Genomic DNA, 23,074 nt, shown 5'->3' on the forward strand with positions numbered 1-23,074 from the left:
GCCACAGCCCTGAGGGCACCCACAAACCACACTGTCCCTGTGCAACGTTCTTAGAGGTCCTCTCCACTCATTTCACCACCATCAGGGCTCCTCTGCCCAGATGTTCTTGTTGTCAGAAAACCATGAAATATACAAGAGAGCAATGTGGTTTAGAAAATGGTGCATTTTTTTTAAATAGTTATCTGCATTGAAAAAGAAACTTAATAATTTTTCTATACTGGAATAGTTCAGAAATCAGCTACTTTTCTGAAAAGTATTTTTGCAATTTTTACATAATCAGAAAACTTCAAAATTTCAAAACCTGTAATTCTATTCCATCTGACAAGCACTGTCTTATCATGCTTTTCTTAATTATTTCAGTAATGACTGTTGGTTGTATTTATTGAGCCATTTGCACTGTCTCAAGACTTATGGAAAAGCTGACCATTCATCTTGAATTTGTTTCTATCCCTTCATATCTGAATAGTCACATATTTTTATGTCCGTTTATTCTGTGCATACAAAAGTGTCAATTATTTTTAACCTCTAAACTAAGAGAAGGCACATTATCTGTCACTGAACTTTTGAGTTTGACTTCAATTAAAGTTCTCCCATTAAAAAGGAGTTATTAGAGCAACACGAAGACTTACGCAATCAATCTGTCAAAAGAGATGTTCCTGTAAAACCTTCAAAAAGAAAACCTTGTCAAACAGGCACAATTTGCAGGTGGCAGGTTTTAAATTCAAAATTAAAGCCCAGACATCCCAAAGACCTTATTTTGCTCCCATGTCGGTGAGAGATAGTTGTAATATTTTAAAAGAAAAAAAGAAATTGTTCTTAATTGATGAAATGTGACAGGCTATGTACTATGCAGGAATACTGACGTGTTTCTCATCATATTAGCCACTAGGTCCACATAGTGATGGGTCGAAAAATAAAACATCATCTAAGCAGGTTTTATTCACTCACAGTTTATTCACCTGTATATCATAGAAAATATTACATTCTATTAATATACTAATGACCACCTGCTGGTTGCAATAGTCAAAGGAAATAGTGTATGGAAATATCACTATCAACAACAGCCCAAAGTCTCTGAATTTAAACAAAAGAGACTACTGATTACAATGAATTCTCACTGAAGTTGTAAAAGCAGAGGACTCCATAAGCAATAATCATATATTTGGCTGCTCTCACAGTCTGCAAATAGCCTTTACCATCCAGTCTTCATCAATATGTTATATTTACGAAATACAATTTTTTTTTTTTTTAAATCACTGGTTTTTGGCTTTTGCTCTTTTGGAATAGTCTCAATTTTATTTTCTCTATCCCTGATGTGATTACTCATATCCATACCACTAACTTTCTTTCTTTTAACATTTCATTTATCACTACCATTACAAACCACCTGCTTTTGCTGAGAAGAGCACCCTTTTCAGACTTATAAAGCTCCTTATTACACCTAGAGAAGTAAAAATGTAATTTAGTCTACTTCAAATTGAATCCCCTCAAAATACATGAAGTCTCAGTCACAATGAAACAAATCAGTACACAAGATGCCCATGAATAGTGGGGACAGCATCTGAACAGCAATCAAATTAATTTTTTCAAACAGTTCGGCCAGTACCTGGGTAAGGCAAGTTTTCACAGCTATTACACCAAATAACAGTGTACAGCTTCTGCATTTGCTTTTCAAAAGACAAGAATTTAGGCATAAGACAGCAATTTAGAACCTCGCCAGAATACACTGCAGGAATAAAACCAAAATGATAAGATCAAGAGAAGCATATGTGGTAACCACTGTCTTTCTGATAGTGAAATTGGAAAAGACATGATAAAGACCTTAAATATAAAAAGTCATGAAATACACATGACTGTAAAATCAGTGTAAAAAGAGGAAAAAATTACCAGCAGTCCTGTTCCATACATAAGTTCATACACAGACAACTTGCAATATTTAGCAGGGTTGTTATTAGCTCATTTTTTTTTTTATGGGTGGGCTATTTACACTGACCTGAATGGCCATAACATACAGTTGCACAAAGGTAGGATCTGACCCAACCACTTACATGACAGAAAACATAGCTCTTACATTTCACATAAAAGAGCCTTGGGTTCATCTATGACTACTGCAAAGCTCAATATGACCAAGCACTTTTGGACCAGGTGTCACCCAAGAGCAAGTAACAACCGACAAACAGTCAAACTGTTGAGTTGTCTGTGAACCACAGGATAATATATACTAGAAGGCCCTAAAAAAAGATTAATTCCCTCTCAGAAATTCAGAGGCAGAGGAAAGCGCTTTGTACCAGGAAGGAAAGCAACTTGCACCTTACTTAAGGGAGTAACAAGATTATATCCTGCCTAAGAGAGTATAGCACTTTCCAGTTGTAGGCGGCTTATGTGGCCAGGTTTTGGTAGCAGGAGAGCTACATGGGTGACTAGCTTCCCCTGTGTCTGATAGGGTTAGTGCCAGTAGACTCTAAGATGGACCCACTGCTTACCAAAGCCAAGACAATTATTGATGGAGGCAAAACTTCTGTGAGTAACATCTTTTGAGAAGGGGAAGATGTTGCTGCTCAGGTGCTAAAACTGCAGCAGAAGAAGAGAGTGAGGATGTGAGAACAACTCTGCAGACATCAAGGTCAATGGAGAAGGAGAAGAAGATGTTGCAGGTGCCTGGGCAGAGGTTTCCCTGCAGCTTGTGGTGCAGCCCATGCTGAGGCAGGCCCTGCCCCTGCAGCAATGGAGCAGAGATCCACTCGTAGCCTGGGGAGGACCCGACACTGGAGCAGGTGGGTGCTCGAAGGAGGCTGTGACCCCATGGGGAGACCACAATGGAGCAAGTTGCTGGCAAGACCTCAAAAACCCATGGACAGAGGAGCCCATGCCAGACCAGGTTTGCTGGCAGGACTTGTGACCTCATGGAAGACCCATGCTGAAAGACTGCCCTGTGGATGAGACTCACTATAGCAGTTTGTAAGAACTGCAACCTGTGGGAACGACTCACATTGGGGTAGTTCATGGAGGACTGTCTCCCATGGGAGGGACTTCACACTATAGCAATGGAAAGTGTGAGGAGGCCTCCCCCTGAGAAGAAAAAGCTGCAAAGACCATCTGCAATGAAATGACCATATCCTCATGTGAAATGACCTATTCCTCATCCACCTGCACGACTGGTGGGGAGGAGGTAGAAACCTGGGAAGGAGAGGGTAGGAGAAGGTGTTTTAAGATACAGTTGTTATTTCCCATTTCTCTATCCGTTTTTGATTGGTTGTTAATAAATCAAAACAATTCTCCCAAGTCAAATCTGTTTTGTCTATGATGGTAACTGCTGAGTGATCTTCCTGTCCTTACCTCAACCCCCTAGCCTTTCCTTATATTTTTCTCTCTCCTGTCCAGTTTATTAAGGGGAGTGACAGAACGGCCTTGGTGGGCACCTGGCACCCAGCCAGGGTTAAAGCATATCACAGATAAAAAATAAAACCTGTAGTTTAAAATACACCAGAGGCTTCCTACATATGTGGCAAATATCTTCTTTTCATAAATATTTTCTAAAACACATTAACTAAGACTAAGGTTTTGCATTATTAAGGGTTTTTTCCCCCCTTTTTATAAGATACAGATCTTTTACCACTACATAGCATACACGACACTTGGGCACCATATCCAATGGACAGACCCTTTCCTTTTCTATGCAATACATGAACTGAGATGGTAACAAGGAGAAATACAGCCCAGTTGTTAGCTGCAGGACCTGGTGAGGGAAAGCAGCAGAGACAACTACAGTCCTACTTCCTGCCAGAAATATTCCTCTAATTTCAACTAGCAAACAAGCTGGCAATATGAGGTGTGCATGAGTGGAGTCACCCAAAAGAGACTGTAGACACTCTCTCCTGCCTTTTCACATGGACCTACTCATAGCTTGTAAGGCACTAGAAAACCTTTCATTTAATGATCTGCGATGAAATGTGAGTGCTAGAATGGAATGGCAACAGAGACATGGACACACTAACTCTTGACATATGGCCCACATTCTTGTTAGCGCTATTGACATTGACGAATTATCTAGGAAAATAATGCACTGACCTCTTTTAACTACAGAATATCTCCCAGATTTAACAGGCTTCAGTATAAAAAAAAAATAAAATTAAATCACAGTCCTGACAAGCATAACAGCATAATGGTACATACGACCTTCATTTTATGCTTCTTAGCATTTAACAAAAGCATATTTGCCTCAATGCAAAAGCAGAAAGACTGCAAATTAACTCCTGACTTGATTCTGTACAAATTAATCAACTACAGAGACTTCCTATTTTCACTCCAGATGCCCCTAAAGCTGGATAACACCTGTTTTATCTTATATCTAACCATGAAATTCTGTACGTTTAGATGCAGTACTACTCAAGTGAGTTTTAGAGGATCTGGTGGAAGTCAAACTCAGTGAAATGACAAATGAAGTAATTTACTTGCCTTTTAAAAGCTTGCTAGAAAGGTGACTATTCTCAGCTGATTTCTCAGTTCATATTAGTAGTGGTAAAGTATGTATCCTCATGGCCAGATATGTAATCAAGGAAAGAGCTTTTTATTTAAACTCCATAACCTAGCACTGAAAAATTGTACCCTGCAGATTTTTCTACTAATTTGTTTTTTCAAGTTTTTACATAACTGCTATTTAAAGAGACATTGAAGAAGCACTACACTGTTCTTTGGAACAGGCATTCTTGTTTCTTATTTTACAATACCACCTTTTGGCACAAGTCATAATCTGCTACTTAAATCCTGGGCTTTGGAGGTACTTCAAGAATCTTTCCATAAAAACATGATTCTGCTCATTTAAGAAAAAACCATAGTGTGAAAGTTTCACAAAATAGTTCTCAAAATCTACCTATCTCACCTACCTACATATAGTAAGACCTTTTCTTCTCTTTTCTTTTACAGATTATTGGAAAATGAAATGCAAAACAAAAATTTGAGTAACAAAAAAAAAATCTATAAATAAATTATATTTTTCTTACTGCAATATTCATTCATGTAACAACCATCATAGCTCTGTAACTTGAAAGAGAAACTAATTCAGAAAATCTCTACAACCTTGTCGTATGTAAAAGTCAGCTATGGAAACAACAACGTTAAACTAGAATCTAAAAAAAAAGATTTTAAATCTTGCACAATTGCCAAGCTGAGGCAAGAATGAACTTCTCCTTCATAGACATTGTTTAAAACCCCATCTTATAAGAGATCATTTTTTATTCAGGATTGCTTCAATAAAAACAATAAATATTATTTGTTATGTATAAGGTAAAATACATGCCCATGGAGAGAACAAATTGTGGGTTAGCAACAGTAATCATTCCATCCTGATGCACATCTGATTTATTTCATGTGTTTCTATATTCATCTATATGTCAAAACTCATTAAATGTAACAATTCATCAAAATGGCAGTAGAGAAGATGGCCAACACACATATGGGTGAAGAATAAGTTAGATGTTAACAGCAGTACAAGAAGCCTTTCTCAAAGAACATGAGCAGTGTGAGTCTCCAAACAGGCCATGTTCTACACATGTATCAGCTCCAACTTGAAATGAGACCTGGGTACACAACAGCCTTTCCCATCCTTCCCTCTCTCTCTTCACCCGTTCTCCCCATACTTCACTCCTCCCCCTGATTTCTATAGGAAGAAGATACAAATAGGAATGTCAAACTGGAAATGCAGCACATTCCAAGCTATTTTTCAAACTGGAAGACTCAAGAACAAGGACACGGGGGGGTGGACCATGTTAACTCACTCCTGCACTGCGCACCTTTAAGTGAGTTCAAGTACAGTCAAGCTTTTTCTCTGGAACTCAAAAAACTTACAGTTTTATTCTCCTTCCTAGTTTTGCAGCTGGCTCATAATTTCAAAATAAGAAACAGGATAACATGAAGTTTTAAATTTACCCACTTTGCTTGCTCTAAGCAGAGATTAACCAAAGATCATGATAGAAACCCATCTTCTATTTGCACAGATCCTCGTCATAGGTCTTGTAACCAGAGGTAATAGTAGTTCCTCAGAGTAGTGGAGGATATAGAACAAAAATAAAGTAGTTGTTAACTGTGTTGCAGTTAAAGAAAGTCTATACATGTTTAAAAGTAGGTCATAGTTGGCTAGAGGTTATCTAAGCATATGAATATATTGTTTCACTATTAAAAACATGATATCATTTCTTCAAAATATTTTAGAAAAGTGTCTGTTACATGAAGCTAAAAGACATTGCTGTTATGTCCTTGCCTTTATCACTCTCAGGAAAAAAGAATTATGTTTTCATGCTGGATTGTATTAAAGCCATCCCTTTGTATTTCCAGATTGCCTCAGCCTAGCTCCCAGTTTCTCTAACTTTTCCCTTCCTACACTCTAGCTTCCCCTTGCCATCTGTACTGAGCATGAAGCAAAATTAGAAAATGTTGGTTGGAATATACAAGAAAGAGGTTCATCTTGCCAGACTTCACCTGTGTAGGAGTTCCAGATTCCTTCTGTACTCAATACAGCTCTAAGTATGTACACAGAAAAATCTATCCTATGTATTTTAAATACAAAGCTTCAAATGTAATGTTTTCCAGTTATGCTTAGGCTAATTTGTAATGTAGATTAACACTGTAGAACACTATAGATTAATATGGAGTCTTGAAAGATGAATTCTATCCCAACAGGTTGTAACAGCCTAGTAACATAACTAGATCCACTTGGGGAGAATCTTATGTCTTTAATGAAAGAAGACGTAATCCAAGATATCTTTAAACCTTGTACATAAAACAGTTTGTATAAGAAGTTTGTGTAGGAGTAGAACTGTATAAATCCAGCAGGATATCTACTTTCTGTCATTGTCAAAAACATCTTGAAATCATTACTGTTAAAATGATTTTCATTCCAAGTGCTATTGGGAAGTTATTAAGTATTGATTCAGTTTGTAGCCTGTATTTAGAAAAGGCAACCAAGAATGTGTTATGGTCAATGTTATGAAAATACAGATATATATTACATTTACCACCCTCCTGACTGTTCATTGATTGATTTTAAAATGTTGAACTACTTTATACTACTTGTGACTTACGACATTTATTGCATGCAGTTTTTAACAGAATATTCTATAAATATGATCACTCCTGTAACCTGTATTTCTTGTGAAAGCACTAGTGTGATCACAAATCATCTAGTAAAAAGTTAATTCTTCTGTCCACTCTGGATGCAATTATTATGTTTTCAGAATAAATCAGGATCAATATCCTGCATTTCAGCTAATTATTTTCCATTCTTTCTTTAGTGATATGTAATATCAGTAAATAAAAAATATCTGCAAGAACTGGATGGACAACTTTCTACGTATTATGTATACATATATAATATTGCACAAGAGGATAAAAAGGTACACCTGAAAATACAACAGAAATGTGATGAGTTTGTATCCGTGGAACATCTAGGGAAGAGCTTTTAGAATTACACTCAATTTAGACTTAATTCTGTAATCTTCCTGACTTTAACCTCTTAAATTGATGAATTTCTGATCACCTCAATGATCTGAGTTCCAAAGAACCACTGATATGCAAAAAAAAATCTCCAGTCTTCGTCACATATTGTCACTGCCCTATTTGGTGCACACTTTCCTCCAATTTACATCTTCTTGAAACCGACACAAGCAGCATTCATTGCACAGGTTTTCAAGAGTCAGTACATATGTAAAATAGAGGACTTCACAATGAATTCACGGCTTGGACTTTTACATTTTCATAAGCATTTATATCAGGAGAGAGCCTAGATTTCATGGCTAATATGCTGTAGTCATATGAGGCTAGAAACAGTAGCTTTACACCAGTGGAAGAGAAAGATATCCTGAAGTCCTATGTGGCAATTCATAGGTTATATATCAAGTCTCCCAAATGGTGTGCAACACTTCAGAATTTTAAACAACAATATGAAAAAAGTTGATTCAGCTCTTACTAAATATGTTTAGGTTCATTATTAAGTTTGCTTTCACAGCCGACTCCCCTACTCCCAGATGCACTTTTATATCTAACGGTCATTTCATATTCAAGTATCTTGATGATATGAGGTTACAATGATTGTAATCACTTGAAGTACTAACATTCATATGTGGCCAGTGCTGACCTATACTCAACATTTGTGTCAATAGAAGTTGAATTCAATTCGTGTGTTTCACATGTACATATACATACAGACTATACAATTTATAATAATTGCTAAACCGTTCTGGAAACCTTCATTATGAAAGTCTTGAAACTGAGGATTTTAAGACATTCTTTAATTAATAATGCTTTGAAAGAGAAGTATTACACAAATTAAACACTGCAAATTTTTCTAATGTAAACATATTTAATTAAACTATATTTTATAAATATATTGTACATATCACATCTTACAATTATTTCTCTCCTCACTTGAAAACATGTCATAGCATCATAGAATGGTAGGGATTGGAAGGGATCTTTAGAGATCATCTAGTCCAACCTCCCTGCAGGTTCACCTAGATCAGGTCGCATAGGGTACACTCTGTCCCTTCATCAGGTCATCAATGAAGATGTTGAACAAGACTGGCCCCAGAACCCATCCCTGTGGAAATGCACTGGACACAGGCCTACAACTCGACTTGGTGCCATTGATCACCACCCTCTGGGATCTGTCATGGTTAGTTATCTGAAGTAGCTATCATTGAATATCAGAGAAAACCAAGATCTTTTTCTCTGTCATTCAGCCAGCTCTCGATCCACCTCACTGTCCACTCATCCAGCCTACACTGCCTGAGCTTTCTGATGAGGATGTTGTGGGAGACAGTGTCAAAAGCCTTGCTGAAGTCAAGGTAGATGACATCCACTGTTCTCCCCTCATCTAGGTTATGCTGTCATAGAAGGATAGCAGGTTGGTCAAACAGGACCCTTGGTGAAGCCATGTTGACTTCTCCTGATAACCATCTTTTCCTTCATATGTTCAGTGATAACATTCAGGATGAGTTGTTCCATCACCTTTCCAGGGATGGAGGTGAGGCTGACCCTCCTGTAGTTTCCTGGATTGTCCTTCTTGCCCTTTTTGAAGACGGGCGTGACATTGGCCTTTCTCCAGTCCTTAGGCACCTCGCCTGTCCCCCATGATTGTTCAAAAATGATGGAGAAAGGCTTTGCAATCACATCAGCCAGCTCCCTCAGCACTCTAGGATGCATTCCATCAGGACCCACAGACTTATGAGCCTTAAGCATGGCCAACAAATCTTTAACCTCTTCCTCTTCCACCTAGGGCGAGTTCTCTGCTGTCCTGGCCATCCTACTGTCCTTGCTGGGCTGGGCTTCCCAAGGGCCGGCCTTGGCCGTAAAGACTGAAGCAAAGGCAGCATTCAGTACTTTGGCCTTCTCTGCATCCTCAGACACCAGGGCACCCTCTGTGTTTAGCAGTCGCCTCACATTCCCCTTTGTCAATATTTTGATGTAATGTCAATATTTTGTAGTAAGATCTATTACTTGAAAACTATTTGGGAAATATTTAGGGTGTGGTATTTTTAATTATTCAAATAATTTAAATAAGATCAACACAGAAGTTCAAAGGAGAAGATTTGCATGTAGGGTGGAATTACAATTCCCATTTCAACACAAACAGATATTTGCAGTTTCTTTCTTATATTTGCACCATTTTGAATACTTATACTGGATATCATTGGATATCACAACAGTTTTGCAAAGTTGCACTGGAAATATTGGTACATAATCTTACATTGGCTGAAAAGGTGGAAGGCAGGGCCACCATTCTGCATAATCTGGACAAACTGGAGGAATGTATAGTTCAGAACCTTAAGAACTCAACAAGGACAAATGATAAATTCTGTCCAGGGAGACAGAAGAGCCCATGCAACAACACCATCCAGGTAGAGAGTGACTTGGGAGCAGCTCTGTGAGAAAGGGGCCCTGGAGTGTTGATCTGCACGTGAGCCTGCAGGAACCCCCAGCAACAAAGGCAATCAACAGCTTCCTTGTCTGCATGAAAAGGAGAATGGGCCTTAAGTGTAGGGAAGGGATTGTTATCCTTCTACATAGAACTCATTAGACCATATCTAGACACTGCGTTCAGTTTTGGGTCCTCCAATACAAGACATGGACAAACTGCAGGGACCTCACAGAGGCAGTAAGGGCTGGAGCATTTTGTCACTGGAGAGGCTGGGGGAGCTGGTCTGGCTCAGATCGGAGAAGAGACAGCTTCAGGGGCACTAACAGAGCTGAAGCCATGCTACTCATGGTGGTGCGTGGCAGGATGATGAGAGAAAATTAGCAGAAGTTGAAACAAGAGAGGACAAACATTTTCTTCATAGAGACAACCAAACAGTGGAGCAGATTGCCCTAAGAGTCACCTGTATGGAGATTGCTACACCCTATGAAGCCCAATGAAATACTGGATCATTGCAATTGCATTTTAAATGTCCTTTTGGAAAAAAAAATGACAATGAAACACATACATTTCATAGACTTTAAAACGTAAAACCGTAATAAAATTTTAATATCTGAATCACATAATCTTATTTCAAGATAAGATAATAAGTGTTTAAATTCCATCTACCTTTACTGGAAACTAATTTGCTAATCTAAAAGACTTCATGGCAATAAGAGAAGGAAAAAAGCAATGCTTGTATATCCACAGACCAAAAAAATCATAGATATTGGCTCTACATAGAAGACATAGGAGCATATTAAGCTCCATGTAAAACTTCACGATACACATCCCATTTGTAAATCCCATTTCACATTGCAGTCTTAATCTTGTATTAATAGAGCCTTGTAAGGGCTCAAAATAGTATGTTTATTTTTTAAAAATAAACATAAACAAGCTAAAACCACATTCATTTACACTTCCACTCACAGTGTTTCTTGACCTTTAAATAAAACCAAGAAAAACATTAAAAAAACCTACCACCCCTACCGCAGGAATTATTCTTAAAATGGTTTGCAACACCCTATTGCAGGAACATTTACTTTCATGGGGTTTGATGTAAGCTATGCAACTGTTTAAAATAAGCAGCACTCACTTTATTGAACTGACACAGATGTCAATGTAAAGCTGAAAACTAAGACTGTTTAATAGCTTTGCCCTTCCTAACATAATAGTGAATAGGGTTTTGATATCTAAACTTCATTTGTTAAACTTGGTTCCCTAAGTCTGATAACAGAGATTTTCATATGTGAACAGATTTAAAATTTATTATTTTAAATGAGCTATTTAAAAAAAACTGATCAAAACAAACTTCTATTTTCCTTACAAGTGTCAGAAAATCAAGATAAAGATGAAAACAATCGGGCACAGTAAACCAAAAATATTTGAATTTTTAAAGATAGAAACTTTATGAAGCAAAAGTTGTGAAAAGTTCAAACTTGACCACATTGGAACTGTACAATAATATGTTTGTTCAGAGGACTTTGCTCTTTGAACAGAAGAAATCTGTTACACGTCAAATATCAACATTTAACCCATGACCAATTAATTACTCTTCCTTACTGATCAGAAGAGCAGTTGAAAATGAGATTGAGCTAACTTGTGTATCACAATCATTAAATCTTTATTCAACAGTTCATTGAGACTTCATTAGATAATTTTAACATCCCAAAATTCCGTCTTCTGGAGCTTCATGTTTGATCAGAAAGCCCATAAGTGAATTGTGTTCAGGTGTTTGGATATCACATTGCTCAACTGATATCTCCATTATTAAAGCACACACCCAGAAACAGTAGGGCTGGTTTTATCCTGATCAAAAAAAGCCTTAAAACAGCAACAGTGTTTGGCATAGAGTGGTGTTCATAGCAAGTAAATAGGGAAAAATGACACCAAATTAATGGGAATTAAAAGGGCTACAGCTGTCTAACACATAATCAAGTAGAGACATTTATATGGCATCTCAGAGCCCAATGTTTTTTTAAACAGCTATTTTCAGTAAGTTGTGTAAATAAGATACATAGACTGTAGCAAAGAACATCACATTTCTCTTCCCACCTGCATGAATGACAGTTCTCATGGGAAGCATTGTTTCACAGTTTTATGGGTAAGTGCTCTCAAGCATGGATAAATGGGATATCCTACTGTAAATATTTTTGCTATGAATATCTCTCAAGACAAATTCTATGATGGAAACAAATTATTTTCTAAGCTATTATCAGAAAGCAATATTTTTTGACACTTCCAAATTACTGTTACTCCCAGAGAAGACAGAGAATATTAATTCGGCTCTTCAGATGACACACAAAGGGAGAGCAATGACAGAAAAATGCAAAACCTGAAAATATGCACAATCCTTTCAGGATCATGCCCAACCAAACCTTATCACTGTAATCTAAATTTGGTCCTTAAGCTCATACCCTGTTGTTCTGGGCTAACTGATTTTCTCATGTATCAAATGATCTCTTCCATATTCTAATCCCATTACACAGATTTATCCATCCATCCTTCTTTTATCTATATATCCGGCACATGATATATTCATAATTAGCCAAAATTTGCTTGAAATAAAATTAGAGTACTTCCCATAATACCCACTTTCTTTTTGTGTCAAATAGGTTCAGCGTTTATCTACGCTTTTTTTTATAATCACATCATATGTTACAAACACTTGGGAGTGATTGGTATTGAATTAAAACAGGATGAAGGAGCATGACTTATTTTATGCTTGAAATACTATGTATCTCTATAAGATTATAAATGCCTCAAAAGGAAAATTAAAATCAAGCTGGCAATTTTATTAGTGAGTGGATACAGAAAATTAAAGCCCTGAAAGCAATGAGAAATTCTTATTCTATGAAGCTGGAAGCATGGGTTGTATTCAGATTCCATAAGGTGGATCAATCTAGTGGAATGCCTTATTCCAACAAACTCGGAGATATCTTAGTAAAACTTTAAAAACTAACATAAAATGAAGCATGTAGAATAGAAGACATATCTGCAATTCTATTATTTTATCTTATTCCTTGAGAAAAACAAAGCCTTCTTATCATTATTTGGTCTTAAATGATATAAAATTACTATGTTAACCCCTGGAAACCATTCAGGCAACAAGACTATACTGTCCTTATCTGACCATTTGACAAAAGAAATAGTACTGTCATATATTTGAGATTTTCCTTTATATTAAGCTCTTATTTACTATTTAATAAAAATAGTAAAATTATAATATGCATATTGTCTTTCCCTGTTTTCTGCTTACTCATATATGCTGTCCCTGAGCAACTTCCTTCATATTATTAACACATTTGATGTTTTCCACAGGGTCAAGACTACCAAAAAAATTGTTCTTCTCTCCAGAGGCATAATGCTCATTTGTTTGCTCTGATGTTTATGCTTAACCACGTACAACAAATGACCTACTGGTTTCTATCTCCTTTTACAAACCCCACTGACTCAACAATTACTTCTATTTTTACCACTTAAATATTTGTCTTTCTGTCCATCCTCCAATTCACTAACTGGATCACGTAGCACACCTATTGCATTTTATCTCTGCCAATTGATATGCTAATTAGAAACACAATGTAGGAAAAGTATAAGAACTTGACAGGGGGAAGGAAACCACAGATATACTCCAAGTATCAATCAGGAATTTGAAATGGCCTATGTTTACAAAGAAAAGGCAAATAGCTCCATATTTTGTATTTAATCTTAACTTTGTAGAATGGGAAATAAATAACAGGACTGTGCAGGAACACTGTGTTCAGCTTTGCTTTTTGAGTTACTGGAAGTATTATGAGAGAAATATGGTACACAAGACTTTTTCAGGAGGAAAGATTAAAAGATATAAATGCAGCTTGATGAAGTTTCCAAGGTAGAAAAAGAGTGTAATTTGGCTGGACTGATGCCAAAAAAATGCAAAAGCATCTTTAAGCAAATTATTACTTCTCAGCTTGATTTCCTAGAACTTTCAATTTTTCTTTTTCTCTTAACATGGCTTCCTTTCCTTTGAATTTGAACTATTCCAAATCAACCATCCAGTGGCTGTTATTTGTTTATTGTCTTCAGATTTCTGAGGATGGTTTAAAGCTGAATCTCAGAATGGCTGAGCTTGGAAGGCATCAGCTGGGATCACAAGCACATTGGAGACTACCACTAGTCATTGGCCTCTAGCTGGACTTTGTGCTGCTGATCACAGTGCTGAGAACCTCTGCCTTCACATCCTTTGTCAGCAGGTCATTTACTCATTCAATGGCAGGCTCACATGTCCACTAATTTTCCTTTTCCTGATGATATACCAGTAAAAGCCCCTTTATGTTCCTCTACCACCATGTAAAACAGATTCAAGGACAAAAATATTTTCATGGTGATGAAAGCAAGTTTATTATAGTATTTGTATATTCTGAGGGACATGGAACCTTTTTATTTTGGTGGAACGTTATAAAATATTGAGAAAAAATTATAAGGACCAGAAACAGAAAGTTGAATTCGTATCACCTAAGGGATCTTTTCTCACAGGCAATCTTGCTCTTTCTCCTTGTAAGCACTGTTCAGGCAGAAGTGGTCTCTACATGTGTCGACGGGTAACACAGGAGAGGGCAATATGACCTGAACACATTCTGGGTAAGTTCTTGGTCATGCTGACTGGCACACTTGCAGCCCATCATGTATAGCTGAGACCCAAAATCTCCTCACCCAGTAGCATACTCTACACACCAGGCTGCTTAAAGTTGCTTTGACACAGAGAGGGAGAATCTATGTCTTTCTTCCTCCTTTCTCAGTATAATCTTTCTCACATAAATCCCATCCTACTGGGACCTCCTTACAGGCACAGCACTACCCACACACAGGCCCAGCTTACTTGGATAGTAAGGATGGGCTATCGGGGCTGGCTGTCTTCTCTTCACATCCAGACATGTCCAATAGTCTGGAAGGAGATGAGTGCCCCCAGGTTCTTGGGAAAGTAAGGCTTTTGGTCCAGGGAGGGAAGCAATGAGATATTGTTCATCCCCAGGATGGTATGTTTTTGAAGGCTATAGCATTTATGGTGATTCAAGCTTGCATCCCCCTGACATAGGATTTCTTTTGCTGAAAACATTCCAGATAGTAGTATATCAGGCTGGTCAGATCACAGAAAACAAGGCAAGTTATCACACCTAGCTACCTCTGGCTCTGTCTGTGCAGCAGCATATAATTGTACAACACACTAGCTGTACTGCCACTGCTCCACTTTAAAAAGAAACAAGAGGAATCTTGAACTGTACCACATGGGCCTGGCCTTTCCTTTCTTTCTGTAGTTTGCCATCACAGTGTCTCTCACCACTAGACATCCACAGCATCCAGAGCCTCTCTATCCTGTTGTGCCAAAATGTATTCACCAGACATGCTTAGCAACCTAGCCCAGAGATCTTCCTCAGACTATGTCAAGACGTGGTGTACAAAAGAAGTTGCTCCTAGCAAAGGCCTACCTTAAACATAGTTGCATAATTTTGGCTTGCATGCATGTACAGAGGAAGGGTATGGGAAACGGCATATTGTGCTCTGTGACCCCAGATGTCACCTGAGACGGACATATCATAGATTTCTTTGACATAAACACTTGAGAAGGATAAAACAATACTAGCACAGGTTGCCCTACAGGCATCTTAGCAAAAGTTCGGCAGCAGAGGACCATCATCTCCCCACACATAGTATTAATGATTTTTCTCTGGTGACTCACAGGGGTTTTTCACGTGAGAAAGGAACAATCTATATCTATACTGGCAGAAGCACTACACAAGATCCTGAATAAGCCTGTGAAATCTAATGAGTAATCTTGAGCAAGTAGGGAAGAAATGCAGAAAAATCATTCCATGCTTTTGAGACAATCTGAATTTAAAAACAAAACAAATCAAAAACCCTCCAAAAAAACTCCCATCAAAATCCTCAAGAGATACATGTAATTACACTTAATGCCAGGAAATACTGAATTTGGACATGTTTCATTGAAATAAATATTTTCCTAAGACTAATCATGATGAATCTCATGATCTACCTTGTTCAATTATTGAGAAGAAGACAGCAAAAGTGGAGGTCTATGCTCTTTCTGTTAATTAAAATTCATTAGTATCTTCCTGTGACCACTCTGGATTCAGTTCTCTTATCTTTGCTCAAAATGGCTTCTTTGTGTTTAGATACTCAGTCAGCATCATAGAAGCCTTAAGAACATTTTGTTTCAAAATCTACATAGAAGACACATAGTTAATGATGCATACAAGTTAAATCCCCAAATGACAAGCCGAACATCTTCAAAACATGAACAAAACAATCCACAGCCCATTATTGCTGTATCACCATCTTCCTTGTACAAAGGCTCAACTCCCAAGAAGTTTAGTACACAGCTATCACTGTATACTATGTTAGACTGCACTTCAGTCTCAAAGATCCTGACAAACAAGAATGATTTGCTTGGCATTCTTTCTAAAACATATTGTCAGAAAACCATGCATGAAGAAATAAACTGCTATGAGCAGCACATGCTAACAGCAAGAATTTTAACATGAACATTTGATACCATCTTTCTTTTTAGGGTTATCACTGACTCTTCTCCAGACATTCCCTTATGATTAATCATATTAATTACATGGGTTTGAGGGCTTTGAGGTAAATAATATATAGCAAAGCTGATAAAGTTGAAAAACTAAAATAAACAAAATAAAGAAAAAAGAGAAAAAATGCTAGTGTGAACTTAACAGTATCCTTTGTCCTCAATATGCAGAAAAAATAGCAAGGAATTATGTTTTAGGTATATCAACTACACTTTAAACTTTAAATTCATGTCTACTTGCCAGTCTCCACTTACAGTGTTCCACTTCAGTCTTAAAAACTGAAGGTGTTTGGAAAATATTAAGCTATTGTATGCACTGAGCACACTTTGTTCCTTAAAAACCTGCTGAGGAATGGCCTGCAGAGGAACCTCCATTATTAAACAATAATTATTCATTATACAATTATTAAACAACCACTTGAGCTGTTACTAGCTGCCTGTCACACCTTCACTCATAGCTGCAAAGCAGATAGTCAAAAGTAATTACTTTTAGATAAAAATGTGTACTCATGGGATCATGGAGTAAAGTTCTACTTTAAAGGTCTAAATGGGGACAACCCACTTCCTCCTGGTGATGGAACATCCCTGAAAATGTACAGATTAGGAACTATGTTTCAATTGTATTTAACAACAATGCAGCAATTTAGTATTACTACAGAGCTGAAGACAACATTGAGGGTGATCAAAACAGGAATTTCTGGGGCTTTTTTTCTTCTGGTGTACCTCTTTGTTCCAACCACCTTTATACATTCTATTCATGATATGCAAAAATAAAGTGACCTGCCTTCACCCACAAAAACAAATTAGCCACACGGGTCTGTTTCACAGAGCTTTTCTCCAGATTTTCTCCTTGGAGAATCCATTGTTTGTGTACAGGAGGAAAAAAAAAAAAAAGAAAAAAATACACAAAAAAACAAGACAGGTGAGAAGTTTAAAATTGTACCTGAAAAACTCCATGAAAGAGAAGCCATAACCATGCTGTTCAGCAATACCTGCACAAACTACATTCGCAGATGCTCCAATCAATGTTCCATTACCTGCAGTTCAGAAAAACAAATACCAGTTTATTGTTGTGCTCTGTTTCTTACTCATGCTCTGTTTATTCTGGACTAAAGTCCTAAAATGTACTAGTTAGGAAAAGAAAAAAAATCTGTTGTATAGGCTTGAAAAGAAGCATGCAGACAGCATCTCTATGTCCCATAAATAGCTTTACACTTTGAAAGATAAGCCTGGTATTATCCTCTGATTCTACATAAGCCAGAAAAAATAAGGAAGGAACAGAACATCAATCTAGTAGTTGTCAAAATAACACTAGAAACTTGCATTAAGATAAACTTGTGGATTCTTTTGTTTTACATACCAGAAAGTGCCATCAGGCGAGCGGTAAACAAAGGATGAGATAGTTTGAGGATGTTAAAAAAAATGGATGCCTTTTTTCCTTATACAAACTTGACATTGACAAATTAATGTCTTTTTTTTAATAGAGTGGATAAGTAATTGCTAAGACTTTTTTTTTTTTAACAGAAATTTAAAATAAAACAAGTGGGACATGGAGGGGAATGGATCTGTTTCACGTCTCCCTGCTAAGGCAAAAGGATCATCACAGATGCAAAGTTTGCTTACCAAACCACAATGGCTCTTTAATACAAAGAAACATAACTTATTTAGTAAACTTCACCAAATTACATTATACAAATCCCCTTAGGAGAGGAACACACAAAAGGAAAATAATATGCAATGTTTATAATGTGCATCTATCCTCTCAGAAGAATTACATCCTTCTCCTAAGCCATTTCCAGTAACTAATTTATTCCTGTGCCTTCTCTAAACTTTGAATAATCTGTCAATGTGGAGAAGTCAGGTATTCAGCACTCAGAAAGACTGAGCCATTTTCTATAGCTTTCCCATGAGTCATACCTGAGTCTTAAGAAATGCTGTATACTTAACTTCCACAAAGCAGATGTCTACAACAAATGTTTCTGATCTAAGGCACGACTCAGGAAGTGACAGTGACTCCTACATTTTGTTCCTTAACAGAAATTCAGTACAAAAGAGGTAACAATCAAGGAGAAATATTTTTTTATGCTATGGCAAGTCATCTCTTTTGCCATAAATCATTACTCTAAGCACAAGTCTTCCTTTGCTGCCATTGGCATACAGGTATTCTTCACATTTTGTCCCTGTTAAACACTACTCCTCACGGGGTTTGATCTCAGTTTGTATTCAAAACCATACCAGTGTCAGTGGATACTGAGATATCAGTTTTTGACTGATCATTCTGGACCAAGCAACAACATTGAGCAATAACTAAACCTCAAAATATCACTCAGGACAGTTTTGGGTTTTTAAAGTTGATTTCATGAAAACCAAAACGTTTCAAGAAAAATCCCTTGCATGGCCACGATTTTTCCAATAGAGTCCAAAGGGAAAGTATGATTCTTATTCACTTCAGGGATGGTTAATTATCAGCACAAAATGGGCAAAAAACTGAGGGTTTTGTCTTGGAGTAGATAGCTGAACATGGATATGTGTTGTCTCAGGTAAGTGGCCTAAACAACACCTATTTAGAACAGGAAACTTAATTTGTTTTCTCATCAGTATCTTCAAACAGCTCTTGAGGTGATCAAAGTGGAACAAGAAGCCAAAATCTTGCAGACAATGTGATTAAGAGAAAAGCAACCACCCACGCTCCCTGCAATCCCAAACAGACAAACGATTTCATGTATTTAATTTTTCCTTTATTTTTTTAAAAATCTTGAGAGGTTTTTTGAATGCTTTCTCAGGAGCAATGCAAGGAAAGCTTCTTCCTACTTCCTCTGTTTTTAAGACTTTGATATTGCAAAGGATCTGGATCTGAATGTAGATGTCCTCTCTGTCTATGAGAAGCTCTGCTGATGTTAGTGGAACTGTACATCAAATAGAAGGGCATATCCCTATGGATCATACCAGCATTGTGGAGCACTCTCGTGAGACACCAAGGGCTGTTTGTGACCTAGGCTCTCTGTCATATACAGTTAATCATGCACCTGCCTACATGTGCTTCAGATAAGGAGAGAAAAAACAACTAACCTTACTAGAGGACCACAAATCTTTAAAAAATTCTTTTTAGCACTGGTCACTAGGAACTGCATAGCTCATTTCCTTTGCCCTCTCTTTGTCTTGAAGGATATTTAGTTACTATAATGCATGTTTAAAGATAATGACACTACACTTAGAATATCAGCATTCCTGATAGGCTATGGCATGAGAAAGCCTGACACAAAGTGTGAGGCTTAATAGAAAAAACAGAACAAATTAACACGACTGATAATAGAGGAGTCAGGCAGGAACACTTAAGGAATTTTCAATTCCAAAACTAATCAGTAGTCTACAGCTTCCAAACATTTCATAACAGGTTTCTGCTCTATGTGTATCACAATCAGACAATACTATCAGAATGATATCACTGTAGACAAGGAATTGGCTTCAAATTAAAGAAACATATAAGAAACTGCATTTGTCCCATGCCTCTTACTAGATACAGATGAGATCCCCAAACAGCACATGGTATTCTACACCATACATGGGCTATAGTAATGCCTTCACATAATGAAGTATTATGGAAAGAGTTTCTGCTTCAGTAGTGAATTGATTTCCCCAAGTAGATTTTATTGTCACCTTGAATGTTATCTGAAGGCAGCAGCATTTCTTTTTCATTTGTTTGGAGCCTGATTGCAGTTTAATTAGGTACTGGCTCAGCAGGCTTCAAAGAACTACACTGAAATTAACAAAAGCAAACTTTTGTTTCTCCTCTCAGGAAGGTCTATCTCCCCAGCAGACATTTAACTCAGTAGTGAAACAGCAACACTGTGACCTTTGACTAATGGTTATTATTCCAAGACTGTGGCAATGTATGTGGAAACCTACACATATATCATCCCATTGATATAAATGAGGAAAAAGCATTTTCTAGGACTTCACCCAATCTTGATTTCATCTTCACATCTCCAATCATAATTTAGCTTCAAAAGCATAGCAAAAACTCTTACTTGCTCCTTTGTATGCTCAAAATGGGAAAACACATGGGTGAATTGTATCAAAGAACAACATTGTAATAGTCAAACTGTTTTGATGACTCGTATTGTAACTCATCCTTTATCACAAGGCAGATCTTACTAAGAAACTAGATTTATTACAATTAATTACATATCATATTTCTAATATCAATAGATTGTGATGTGTATGAAGTAAACCATTCATTTTAACCTGCATCTACTCTGCTTTTTATTCAGTACTAAGTATGCTTAATAATTTATAAGCATGAAATCAAGGAAGACCTTTTTCTTAATGAAAGAAAAAAAAACCTCATTTTGAAGTGTGATCATAGAACGATACGGACACATCACTTAAAGAGTTGCTGCTGCCTAGGCTACAGAGAAGAAAGGAACAGAGGAATCCTTGCAGATCGTATTCATTTTTCCATAGATCTTCCCTAGTTTTGCACAATCATTGCAGAAGCACAGTAGATAATCTTCTGCTGATTCTGTTTGGTAAAAGAGACATGAAAGTATCTTTCTGGTATTTCTCAAGTCAAATGACTTTGAATATCTTTAGGGAATGTGAAATCAACTTCAAGTATAAGAAAGTATTCAACAGTTTTAGCTGTTTAGCAATAAACCTATCAAGAAAGATCCGAAACCAAAACTCACAAATTAAAATATGCCATTGTATCTCCAGTTAAAGGTACAGCAGGAAGATGTTGACAGGGTTTGATAATCTTCATTTGATACCTGCAATATTTACCAGCCCTGCTTCTTCCAGCCTTCTGCATCCATTTGCAGCTACTTCTCCTTAACCTAGTGTTCAGATATTACCTTCTGCTACATCACTCTTTCAGAGACTGCCAAATTACAACCTAGAACCTGCACACCATATATAATGCAACTTCCTTCCAGATAGCCTCTCTCTCAGTAAAGAGTTTGCCCAGGTGAATTATGATGATCAATGCAATGAAAGTCAGTGCTGGGAGAACTGATTAAGCTTTCTAAAGGAAGGAGCAAGGAACTTAGGGTAGTATCATAACAAGAAATTTGAGAGTTTGCATGAATAACATATTTGTCTCTCACTTTAAGCTTCATTATCAGCTGATTTTTACTTGTCAGTAGCACATCTATAATATCTAAATACCAATGGTTCTCAGGAGTCTCTTTGGTCTTGCCCCCCCAAGAGCAAACCTAACCTCTGTGTTTGCTGCATTAATATGTTTGCCTGGAGATCACCTCAAAGTGCCTGGCAGGATTACTGCTTATTACTCAAAGCACTGAGAAATCAAAGGGAAGAAATTATCATTAATAAAGCTACTTGGACTAGCATGAACAGCCTTCATAAACAGTAATTTTCTCAGATAGAAAGGAGAGAGTATCTGTGCAAAAGCAAGCTTAAAGGTAGACTGCTTACAGACAAGCCTTGCTTGCGAGCATCACAGACCACCTTCCCTCCACATGCTCTGACAGGGCATAACAAGCTACACTTGCACTTAACTGGTAGTCCTTCAATATTTTCTCTTATCTGCATGTTTGGCTAGCAAATGCATAAGCAAAAAGACTACTCTGTTTTCATATCAACACAAGCCCTGAAAACAGCTTTTCCTTGGCCTTGGGCAAACATCTGTGACAAACCTAGTTTTATACTGGCACAGCTGTTTGCACTGCTTTGTCCCAGGCAAGGGTTCACACTTGTCATGATTTAACCCCAACCAGCAACTAAGAACCATACAGCCACTCACTCCCTCCCCTTCCCCGTCAGTGGGATGGGGAGGAGAATTGGAGGGGCTAGGGGAATAAACTGTTCTTATCTCAACCCACAGTTTTATAACTGAAATGAAATAAAATATAACACCACCAATAAAAATAATAAAAATCATTTTATCAGAGAGAGAGAAATAAAAGTCAAGGGGGAAAAAAAAACCAAACGCAAGTGATGCTCAATGCAATTGCTCACCAGCTGCTGACTGATGCCTGAGCAGTGATCCACCACCCCTAGTCAACTTTACCTCGGTTTCTATACCGGGCATGACACAGCCCTTTGGATAGTTTGAGTCAGCTGTCCTGGCCATGGTCCCTCCCAGCTTCTTGTGTAACCCCAGCCTGGCAAGGCAGAGTGAGAATCAGAAAAGGTCTTGGCACTGTGCAAGCACTGCTCAGAAATAACCAAAACATTCTTCTGTTATCAACATTCTTTTCTGCATTAACTAAAAACACAGCTCTGTAGCAGCTACTAGGAAGAAAAGTGACTCTGTCCCAGCCAAAACTAGGACACCATTCTAAAACCAGGAGTTTGCTACAAAGTCATGAATAAATTTAGGGTGAGAATCCTCTGCCCTGCTTTTTGCTGTAATCAAACCATCTCATTATAGCGTCAAAGCAAAATTTGTTAAAGGAAGTCAACTCCTTGCTTCCCATCCATTTTCAAAAGAAAACTCTGGCTTTATATCATTAAATAAAGGTACACTGATGAGTTCAGCTTCTTTTCCACAGCTTATTCTATTGCTCTACTTAAAGTAC

At 37.4% G+C, this 23,074-nt stretch overlaps 1 protein-coding gene across 1 annotated transcript in view; it reads right to left on the reverse strand.

The window, feature by feature from the left end:
- The window catches only part of OCA2 (OCA2 melanosomal transmembrane protein), a 174,241-nt gene that overhangs the window by 24,138 nt on the left and 127,029 nt on the right, over nucleotides 1–23,074 (reverse strand). The window contains exon 22 of the mRNA XM_061988504.1: nucleotides 17,476–17,569. Coding sequence (XP_061844488.1) covers nucleotides 17,476–17,569 — 94 coding nt within the window. The remainder of the gene's footprint in view (nucleotides 1–17,475; nucleotides 17,570–23,074) is intronic.

The sequence above is a fragment of the Colius striatus genome, chromosome 1, assembly GCF_028858725.1.
Source record: "Colius striatus isolate bColStr4 chromosome 1, bColStr4.1.hap1, whole genome shotgun sequence".
Lineage (NCBI taxonomy): Eukaryota > Metazoa > Chordata > Aves > Coliiformes > Coliidae > Colius > Colius striatus.